This window comes from Henckelia pumila, chromosome 4 (assembly GCF_033568475.1).
Source record: "Henckelia pumila isolate YLH828 chromosome 4, ASM3356847v2, whole genome shotgun sequence".
NCBI classification, from domain to species: domain Eukaryota; kingdom Viridiplantae; phylum Streptophyta; class Magnoliopsida; order Lamiales; family Gesneriaceae; genus Henckelia; species Henckelia pumila.
The window spans coordinates 151392721-151404908 of NC_133123.1; the positions used below are offsets into that span (position 1 = coordinate 151392721).

At 35.2% G+C, this 12188-nt stretch overlaps 1 protein-coding gene across 1 annotated transcript; it reads left to right on the forward strand.

The window, feature by feature from the left end:
• Positions 1 to 3028: 3028 nt before the first annotated feature.
• On the forward strand, positions 3029 to 3933 carry LOC140862071 (putative late blight resistance protein homolog R1A-3). Its single transcript, XM_073265074.1, has 2 exons — positions 3029 to 3575; positions 3692 to 3933. The coding sequence occupies exons 1-2, from the start codon at positions 3029 to 3031 to the stop codon at positions 3931 to 3933; spliced, it is 789 nt and encodes a 262-aa protein (XP_073121175.1).
• Positions 3934 to 12188: the final 8255 nt, after the last annotated feature.

A 12188-nucleotide genomic window follows, 5' to 3' on the forward strand; every position in this document is an offset into this window, starting at 1 on the left:
AATTTATTAGTTTATAATATACACATAACTAAATTATTTCAATTATAAAATATTATAAACTAAAATTAAGGAATATGGTTCAAAATGTATAATTAATAAATACTATTATATGATTAATTAATTATATTGTTTTTTTTAAAAAAATTATATTGTTATATAAGGAACAAAAATAGAAATAATGTAAATAGAAGTTGTAGTTGGATCACTTATTGACGTGACATTTTCACTCACAAAAATTAAGATTACAAGTTCTAGTACCAAAAAAATAAAAAAAATAAAAATTATCACCATACATAAAAATGTTGTATAATATATTAAAAAAGTAAAGAATAAAATTTGTGGAACTGCCGGACCTTGACAATAATCCAACAAATTTATTTTTTATTGCTCACCTTACGATCTAAAAGGATTGACTCATCTAAGCTCGCCTTTAAATTAACTACTAAAACAATAATCCAACAAATTTATTTTTTATTGCAAAATAAATTTGCCCAACACATATTTTAAAGACTCTACAGATCCAACAAATTTATTTTTTATTGCGAAATAAATTTGCCCGACACATATTTTAAAGACTCTACAGACAACCATATCTAATTATAAATAACTAAATAACAAGTTACAATTACTTTAAATATTAATTATATATAAATATAAATGTAAAACAAAATTTTAAAACAATGAAGTATCAAGAGGCGTGACTTTTGTTGATTCACGCCCAATGGTTGGGCGTGATACATTAGTTTGAAAAACTTTTTCAATTTACCGTAAATTGATAATTTAGAATATTAATTACAATAAATAGTGAAATAACCCACCATTTAGAAGTAGTATGTCTTATAAATTTAACTTTATTAACTTTTCAATGGTGTTTTAATATACACCAATAGTTTTATTATATATAATACGAAGTTTGAGGGAATAAATCATAAAACCAAAAATCGAATGTTCTTCAAAAATCAATTTATATGTAATATGGTGAACAACTATGGAAAATCATTTATATATTTTAAATTATTTTTTTCCAACTTAAATCCTAATAATAGTTTCAATTAATTGATCCAGTAATTTTATACATAACATGATAAGGAGATATGTGAAAAATTATTTTTTACAGTAACTTCTTCAATCCAACACTAACGATAATTTCAAGTTATGGACTTATAACCAAAGATAAACGTAAGTAATAATGAATCTCTATAATTTTAAAGTGATTATTAATTATTAGTATTACATATGATACATACATTTTTTAATTGGTAAAAAAATCAAACAAAACACTTTTTTAAAATGATAAATTATAGAATGAAGATATAATAAAAATTTAATATGATAATTAATATAATAAAAGTTATTATCTTAATTAACTATTAATAATAATATGTAATTAAATCATTATTTTTTAACAAATTTTATTAAACCAATTTAGTACTGTATTTATAAACAAACTAACATTAAAAAACTAAATAATAAATTAAATCAAGTGAAACATTTATGAGTAAAAAATATATATTATATATTTAATCCTATTTATTTTTCAATACCACTTTAATCAACGTTATTGATTTTATTATATCTATACTATCTATATTATATTAAAATAGATGAGAACCTTAAAAAAACCGTTTTTTGTGTGTCAAAGCACACTAAATTTTTTTTCTCATTTTATCCCTAAATTCAACGCATGTTATCTTCAATTTATATCTCTAATCATTAATGTATTCACATTTTTTGTTACATAACACATAAAATTTGTGAGATAAATCTTTATTTTTAATCGAGCTATGAGAAAATATAAATTTTATACCACATGTATTATTTTTTTGTTTTATATATGAAACTTGTTGATCTGTCTCATGGATTTATATACAAAAAAATATTGTAGGAGAAAATTAAATTTCATAAATGAAAATCAGAACGAGCTTTTGTTAAAAATAATGATTAAATAAGGCTATTATTCTTCCACAGTTTTCCGAAGCTAAAGTAAATAATTAATTATGTAATTTTGAGTAATGCTAGGTATACATTTCGATGTACACCTTGGTTTACACCCTTCTTTATTAATTATAAAACTTTCCTTGATCAACTAGATATTTATTTTTTATCATGGGTATTTTGCAATGAGTAATGCTAGATGTATACCTTGATGTACACCTTGGTTTACACCATTCCTTATTAATTATAAAATTTTCCTTGATCAACTAGATATTTATTTCTTATCATGGTTATTTTGCAATTAATGAGAAAAATTAGGAAAATTTTAAGTAAAAGTGTAAACCAAAATGTACACTACAAGGTGTACATCTAGCATTTTTTATTTTGCAATTAATGAGAGAAATTAGGAAAATTTTAAATAAGAGTATAAATCAAGGTGTACACTACAAGATATACATCTAGCATTTTTCTGTAATTTTAATCAAAGGAGAAGTGAAGCAGTCAACTATATCAAGAACTTGTACTTTGAAGAAAACGTGTCTCTCATTTTCCCATGGCTGCGACTTATGTTGCGCTTCTTGCTCTTGCTCGATCATTGCGAGAGATTGGGGATCTTCAACAGTATGTAAATCCTCTTCACAAAGAAATAATCCTTTCCCTCCATGAAAAAGTTGATATGATCGTCACTTTCCTTGAAGATTATTCATATAAGCATCATGGAACACTTGATTGTGTGGAAAATGGGATCAGAAAAGCTGCATATGAAGCTCAAGATTTCATGGATTCGTATTATTGTTTGGTATCAACTACTGATCATGACGATGGGAGTTCTTCTTCAGAGGTGAACTTGGATGGAGACTTAAACATGGCGTCTGAAAGAATTGATTTTATTTTGGGAGAGACGAAGAAGATGAAGAACAGTGACACAGCTCAAGATCTGCGATCCCTATCTTATTCTTCTCCTGTTGATTCTTTATCTACGGTCCAAGCCACTGCCAAAAACATGGTTGTGGGATTTGATGATGACTTGAATTCAATCAAAGAAAGGTTATAAGAAGATTCTTCTAAGCTTAAAATCATCCCAATTGTGGGGATGAGAGGAATCGGGAAGATGACTCTAGCTAGAAGAGCCTACGATGATTCACTCTTCTCTCAGTACTTTGACAAGCGCGCTTGGATCACTGTGTCACAAGAGTATCAAAGGAGTGATATTTTTTCAGGCCTTTTGAAGTCCCTCAAGAATGAACAATCTAATGGGAGCGCAGTGGAACTGGCAAAAATGGTGTATCAAATTCTCATTGGCAGGCGATATCTCATTGTGATTGATGATATATGGAGCACCAAAGCTTGGGATGATTTGAAGATGACATTCCCAGATGACGGCCATGGAAGTCGGATCTTGTTAACCAGTAGAATATTGGAGGTGGCTGCTCATGCGGGATCTTCTGATACTCTGGTTCATCAAATGAGTTTTTTAAATGAAGATCAAAGTTGGAAACTACTTCAAGAAAGGGTTTTTAGACAAGAATATTCTTGTCCTCTCCATCTGGTGGAAGTCGGCAAGAAGATTGCGAAAAATTGTGGTGGACTTCCACTCACCATCGTGATGGTTGTAGGACTACTCTGTTTTAGTGTTTGTGGTGGACTTCCACTCACCATAGAGAGCCTACAATTGCACTTAAATGCTCTAAGATACTCTGTTTTAGTTATGATCGTTTACCTCTTCGACTAAAACCATGTTTCCTATACATTGCAGCTTTTCCAGAAGATTCTAAAATAGATGTTTCTAAGCTAATCAGGTTGTGGGTTGCCGATGGATTTCTGAAACCAAACGATCCGTTCAGATGCTTGGAAGATGTGGGAGAAGGTTATTTGGAGGATCTTGTGAAAAGAAGTTTGGTCTTAGTGAGCAAGAAAGGGCCGGATGGGAAACTCGAAACAGTTGGAATCCATGATATGTTGAGGGAGATTTGCATAACGAAAGCTGATGAAGAATGATAGGACTCACTCAATCAACTTACATCGAAATCATATTGAAAAGGTTTTCAATGGATGGGTCCAAGAAAGGATATTCTATGCAATCTGGCCATAGTACATGATGTGTTTTAAGAAATGGTTTCTTAGTAGCACATGCTATGTCACTATTTGATCTTCAAGATGTATTGCATAGTTATCGAATCTCGAACGACTCTCGATTTACCAATAGTTGTTGATTCGATCGGGATATATGGATGAAGAGACCGTACTGTACGCTAACCAAAATCTATTGGTTCTTGCAGACACTATCAGTGATACCTAGGGAATCATGGGGCGATGTTGCTAGGCGCTCTTACCATGATTCGATGGGCAAGTCGGAAATTGTTGATCCGAGTCACAAGGAGTTGTGAGCCCACGGCTAGCTGTATCCCTGAACCATTGAGGGTCACACAAGTAATGGATTTTTAATCCCCGTTGAGATAATTAAATTTAAAGAGTTAAATTTAGTGAATAAAGAAGTGGGACTTCTTATTTAAGAGTAGAGGGAGTAAGATTTCCTAAAATGACATAGTGATGGACATAGTTATCTGTTGGTGTCCATAATCTCGTTTCGAGATTCAAGGTAAAAATTTAATTGTTATTTAATTTTTACACGCACAATTTAATCGTAAAGTTTTGATACCCATGATATGAAATCGTTTCATATAAAATTTTAAAACTTCCGCTGTACCGGGTATCAATTCTGATTGATCTGAACACCGTTTTTCAACAGTGGTATCAGAGCCAGGTTGCTCAGATCAAGCGATTAAATTAATCGATTGTACAAAAATTTTTAAGCCTTGGTTTTTTGAAACAAAAGGATTTTAAAATTTTAAAATTAATGGGCAAACCCGGGGCAGCGAACGTCGCTGCCCAAGGGCAGCGAGTCCATCGCTGCCCAAGGGGCAACGACGGGCTGCCCGGCCCGAGCCCCTTTTGGGGCGCGGGCTGCTCGGGATCGTCCCGGGCGGCCTGGGAAAATTAATTTTATTTTTAATTAAAATTTTAATATGTTAAAATTCTATTTTTGGTTCGATCGAAAATTGTTTTTGATTGGTCCACGAGGCGTCGGATCGAATTGTTCGAGTCCGAAAATTTTAAAATTGATTTTTGGATAAATTTGAATTTTTGGAAAATTTATAGATTTTATCCATTAAATCAGATTTTATGAAATTAATTATTATTTGTACAATTGATGATAAGATATGAACTTATGGAAATATTGAGTAAAATATGATTTTATGTATAAAATTGGATTTTATATGTAAAATATGATTTTATTTGATAAAAAGGTAAAATATGATTTTGTATGTAAAATAAGATTTTATATATGGAATATGATTTTATCATTTTTAATTTAATTGTCATTGCATGTTATCCAATAAATTAATTTTGAATTAAATATTATTGGATAAGGATGATCGATTACCATGACCAATTTTGTAGGTGTATGTTAGGGAATTTACATTTGTTTTTATTGTTGTTGGATTTATTAATGGGCCTGGTTTATGGCCCAATATGAATTGTCATATGTAATAAAAGTGGGCCTGGTTTATGGCCCGTTCCCACCCCTTAAAATGTATCCCCTACTTGTCATAGTTATTTATTGTAAATACATTATACTTAGTGGGAGATGAAGATTTGAAGACAAAGGTGGGCCCAACAGACAATAAAGACTGAAGAAATGTAAATTGGAAGCTCAATGTAATAGGATTGCATTGCATACTTGCATATTACCTAGGATTGGACTTAGACTCGTGATTGGCAACCACAGGTCGATTAGAAATGGAATCGATCATCCTATATAATATATGATATTATCGTTGTATGCATTTTTAGACTAAATTGTATGAATCCCGCAATCATACAAATTTTAAATGATGAGACAAATTTTCAAAATTAAAATCCTTCATTTTAAATATGATTTAAAATTGATATCAAGATAAATAAAGGAAATTTAAATATTGTTTAAATGTTCCTACCTTCCATCAACGATCAATGTATGAGATGCTACCCGCGGATACGGTCCGGCTCATATTATTGGGGGGGCCTGTTCGTCGGAAAGCTGTACATTAGATCGACACATGTTGTAAGTTGGGTGGAACTCCCATGGGATTTGCTCATATTATTGGGGATCCACATGGCGACCGTCCATCACAACTTAATATTGATGGGTCATCTTGACGTGTCACAATAAACGGCGTCATATTATTAGGCCCTTATTGGACATGAGGTAAAAACGTGGAGGTTGCTTTGGAAGCAATTGGGCTCTACCTTTTGAAAATTATGGTTGGCTGATATTATTCGGGACCATAGTTTGTCAATTGGACTTCATGTTCCCACTAAGGAAAACAGTTTCCCGTTTTCACAAGAGGGTAGTGAAATCGTTAAAATAGTGGGAGTGAGATTCATAAAATAAATTTCGCCTATTTTATGTCTTAGTAAATTAATTAAACAATCACTGATTATTGTCTGTTTCTTTTCAGTATTTCATTAAGATGAATTAACGCAATCCACTATTCTCTATTCTCGAACAAAATAAACTGACTGGCGCAAACTATACGGAATGGTTCCATAAGTTGAAGATTGTCTTGACCTCGGAGAAGATGTTCTACGTGTTAGAAAAATCTCCTCCGAAGGAAGCACCAGCTGATATAAGTCCGGAAGAGTTGGCCAAACTTGATAAATGGTAGGACCATGATATCAAGGCCAAATGCTATATGCAAGCTTCGATGTCTGATGAACTCCAGAGGCGATTTGAGGATACCGTGAATGCTGCTGACATTCACGTACAACTCAAGGAACTTTTTGGGGCTCAATCGAGAGCTAAAAGGTTCGCTACTATAAAAAAGTTAATAACGTGTCGCATGCGTGAAGGGACTTCGGTCCGTGATCATGGGGTACGCGTGATTTGGCTCATTCAGAAGTTGGTAACACTTGATTTGGTATTGGAGCATGAACTCAATATGGACTTATTACTTCTCTCTCTTCCTTCATCGTTTGATGGTTTTGTGGTGAATTTCAATATGAACAAGATAGAGGCCTCCCTTGAAGAGATGGTCAATATGCTTGTAACTTATGAAGCCACTTTAAAGAAGGATAAACCGGTTCTCTTGGTGGACTCCTCTTCTTCTGCTAAGAAGGGGCCAAGTACAAAGGGTAAGAAACGTTCTGCCCCATCCAAGAAAACTGGACCCGAGAAGAAGAACAAGACAAAGGCTTCAAACATGGAAAAGTCCAAGGATGTTTGCCATCACTGCAAGAAACCCGGTCATTGGAAACGTAACTGCAAGGAATATCTAGAGCAGTTGCGAACTGCGAAGGGTATGTTTTATATTGAAATAAATGTTTCACTTAATACTAATTCTTGGGTATTGGATACCGGATGTGGATCTCACATTTGCAATGATTTGCAGGTGATGACAAGAAGTCGCAAGCTTAGAATGGGTGAGACCCAGCTGAGGCTCGGAAATGGTTCTAGAGTTGAAGCCAAAGCTGTGGGAGACGTTTATTTAATTTTGCAGAACGATTTTAAGTTACTTTTGAGAGATGTTTTATTTGTTCCAGACTTGATTAAAAATATTATTTCTGTTTCTATGCTTGATAGAGATGGTTTTTCTTGCAATTTTGTGAAAGAGATTTGCAATATTTACAAGAATGAATGTTTGATTGGAAATGGACAACTTGAAAACGATCTATATAACTTAAAATTAAAAGACATTACAATAAATTATGTCGATAAACCGGTAACAACAAATAAAAGGAAAAACAATAGTCAAAACCCGGCAAATCTTTGGCATGCTAGGCTAGGTCATATTTCCTCAAGGAGGATGAACAAGCTAGTGGGAGAGGGCATGTTTGATATGTCTGATATTAACTCTCTACCTACTTGTGAATCCTGCCTGAAAGGAAAAATGACTAAATCTCCATTCAAGGGAAAACCTGAGCGTAGTCAAAATCTATTGGATTTGATCCATACGGATATATGCGGACCATTTAGTATTGGTACAAAATTTGGTCACACCTACTTCATTACCTTTACTGATGATTATTCAAGATATGGGTATTTATATTTAATGAAATATAAGTCTGAAGCATTTGAAAAGTTCAAAGAATTCAAGGCTGAAGTAGAAAACAAGCTAGGTAAAAGTATTAAAGCACTTCGATCGGATCGAGGTGGAGAATACTTGAGTACCGAGTTTTTGAGCTATCTAAAAGAGAATGGGATTCTCTCTCAGTGGACTCCTCCTATGACACCTCAGCTGAATGGTGTATCGGAGCGTCATAATCGAACTTTGTTGGACATGGTTCGATCCATGATGAGCTTCACTGAGCTTCCACCTTTGTTTTGGGGCTACGCGCTTGAAACGGCGGTGTTGTTGTTGGACAACGTCCACACCAAAGCAGTGGATAAAACACCATACGAGTTATGGAATGGCAAAACTCCTAAGTATTCGTACTTGAGGATTTGGGGATGTCCAGCTTACGTGAAGCAAACATTGGGAGATAAGTTGGATAGTCGATCCACCTTATGTTATTTTGTGGGATATCCGAAGAATTCAATCGGATATTATTTCTATCATCCTATTGAAACAAAAGTGTTTGTTTCAAGGAATGCCATCTTCTTTGAGAAGGAATTCTTATTGGATAAGAAAGGCGAGATGATGGAACTCGAAGAAATTCGAGAAGAACCCGAAATACAAAATAATGATCCCATACCTCAAGAATCTTCAGAGGACACGCTTATACCTAGAAGATTCGAGAGGACTTCTAGACCTCCTATTCGATATGGTCTTCTTCTTGAAGGGGATCAAGATGAACCCGACATTGAATGTGATTCAAGAAACTTCAAGGAAGCAATTTTTGATGCGGATTCAAATTTATGGCTTGAAGCTATGCAGTCGGAAATAGATTCGATGCATACAAACCAAGTTTGGTCTTTAGTAGATCCTCCCGATGGAATTGTTCCAATAGGGTGTAAATGGATCTACAAGAGAAAGCTTGGGCCTGATGGTAAGGTATTGACCTACAAGGCACGATTGGTGGCGAAAGGTTATACTCAAAGACAAGGAGTTGACTATGATGAAACCTTTTCACCAGTTGCAATGTTCAAGTCCATAAGAATCCTTATTGCCATAGCTGCTTGGTATGACTATGAGATATGGCAAATGGATGTGAAGACTGCATTCCTTAATGGAAACATTAAGGAGGAAATCTATATGATGCAGCCCGAGGGATTCACATCCATGGGAAGCGAGCATAAGGTATGCAAGCTTCAGAGATCGATCTATGGTCTCAAACAAGCATCAAGAAGTTGGAACCAGAAATTTGATGAAACAATAAAGGATTTTGGTTTCATCAAGAACCCGGAGGAACCGTGCGTGTACAAGAAAGTAGTTAAGGATGATGTGATATTCTTAGTACTTTATTTGATGACATCTTACTCATTGGGAATGATGTAGGGATGTTGCAGTCAACAAAGATATGGTTATCAGGTAGATTCTCGATGAACGATTTGGGTGAGGCATCCTATATTCTAGGGATACAGATCTATAGAGATAGATCTAAAAGAATGATAGGACTCACTCAATCAACTTACATCGAAACTATATTGAAAAGGTTTTCAATGGATGGATCCAAGAGAGGACATCTATCTATGTGTCATGGAGTTTCTCTATCCAAGTCCATGTGTCCCAAGACTGATTAAGAGATAGAGAAAATGACACATGTACCATATACGTCAGCCATAGGTAGTATCATGTATGGGATGATATCTACCAGACCGGATGTAGCATTTGGTCTGAGTGTCACGAGCAGATATCAAGCCAATCCCGGTCAAATGCATTGGAAAGCCGTGAAGGACATTCTTAAGTACTTACGAAGGACTAAGAATATGTACATGGTATATGGAGGAAGAGAATTGAAATTGGAAGGCTATACCGACACTAGCTTCCAAAGTGACGTGGATGACTCGAAGTCAACCTCTGGATTTGTGTTCATGCTCAATGGCGGTGCTGTCTCTTGAAAGAGTTCCAAGCAGGACACCACAGCGGATTCCATCACTGAGGCAGAATACATTGCGGCATCAGCTGCTGCTAAAGAGGCCGTTTGGATGAGGAATTTCGTCCAAGAGTTGGGCGTTATTCCTGAAGCTGTTGGTCCAGTCCCGGTGTACTGTGACAACACGGGTGCCGTTGCTCAGGCAAAGGAACCAAGGTCTCATCAAAGATCCAAACACGTACTGAGGAAATACCACATCATCCGGGAGATCGTGGAAAGAGGAGACATCACTGTCGAGAGAGTGGCCTCTGCAGACAATATCGCTGATCCACTTACTAAGCTCTTGCCAGGACCATTATTTGACAAACATCGCGAAGCAATGGGACTACGTAGTATGACTAGTTGGCTTTAGGGCAAGTGGAAGATTGAAAGAGTGGGTGCCCGGTGAGCCAACTTGTGGCTAAGGGCTTTTATGACTCTATGTATAAACAATCTTTTGTTTAATATAATTTACACTTTTATAATGGCATTTACTTTATCTCTTATCATATTATTATGTTGTGACATACTATAAGATGTTTAGATGAAGACCTTGAATATACTATAGTGTATGTAAGATGTGGTGGCACATGGGGATGGCTATCATGAAACACATCTTATAGTCACTGTATATTCTAAACAGTTCCTAGTCGATTGAGCCGTCCGTTAATAAGGATAAGGATCGCTCGAGATTGAGACTAGCATTTGCGATGCCGAGTACCACGTTTCATTGGTATGGAACATAGAGATGTTCAAAGCATGCAAATGGATATTCATACGATGAATGATCGAACTACCCTATCCGGACTTTCCAAGTTGTTATCACTTATCGAGTGGATAAAGTCCGCGGTTTTGGTTGTACACCATTAGTCCTTACTAATTGAAACATCATTGAGACTCTATATGCTAGTACTGTACTTTGACTCGTTTACCGACTCTATTGGGGTCATCAGGTATCGGGATTGGGTACAGTTACGACACATATAGGAGTCGATGCTTTGTTGTTAAGGATTCACCACATACTTGCTAGTGTGGATATCCTATGCAATCTGAGAAGATATTAGTGTGACGAATCTCTGGCCAGAGTACATGATGTGTTTTAAGAAATGGTTTCTTAGTAGCACATGCGATGTCACTATTTGATCTTCAAGATGCATTGCATAGTTATCGAATCTCGAACGACTCTTGATTTACCAATAGTTGTTGATTCGATCGGGATATATGGATGAAGGGACCGTACTGTACTCTAATCAAAATTTATTGGTTCTTGCAGGCACTATCAGTGATACCTAGGGAATCATGGGCGATGTTTCTAGGCGTTCTTACCATGATTCGATGGGCAAGTCGGAAATTATTGTTCCGAGTCACAAGGAGTTGTGAGCCCACGGCTAGCTGTATCCCTGAACCATTGAGGGTCACACAAGTAATGGATTTTTAATCCCCGTTGAGATAATTAAATTTAAAGAGTTAAATTTAGTGAATAAAGAAGTGGGACTTCTTATTTAAGAGTAGAGGGAGTAAGATTTCCTAAAATGACATAGTGATGAACATTTTTGGAAACCACTGAATTCGGATTCAGAAAATTTATCTTGACTCTAAAAGATGCAGAAATGGTTTCTGTGCACATTGGTGAAATTGGTTTATCAATCGGAGTCACGATGAATTTTATATTAATTTCTGAACATGCGGGCTTTGCTTGTCAGGCTTGAACTTATGACTAATGGGCCCTAAGCTGTTAGCAGCCCACATTATAAATAAGTTATTGCAGTACAGAAATTATACAACACATGTCATATTTTCGAAAACCTAGAGAGCTCTCTCTTAGGGTTTTCGGCCGACCCCTCCCTCTCCCTCTCACAGTGTTCGAAAATTCAGTCTGTAAATTTTTGAATTTGCAGACTGATTTAACAGATCATATCTGTTCTATCTCATCATAGAAACTTCTGATAGACTTTCTAGTGCAGTCTATCAGAGGGATTAAACTTCTGTTCGTGGACCTGATTGAAGAATTGTTCGTCCATCAGTTCCTGGGATATACAACAAGAGCAGAGTTATCTGTTGGTGTCCATAATCTCGTTTTGACATTTAAGGTAAAAATTTAATTGTTATTTAATTTTTACACGCACAATTTAATCGTAAAGTTTTGATACTCATGATATGGAATCGTTCCATATAAAATTTTAAAACTTCCGCTGCAC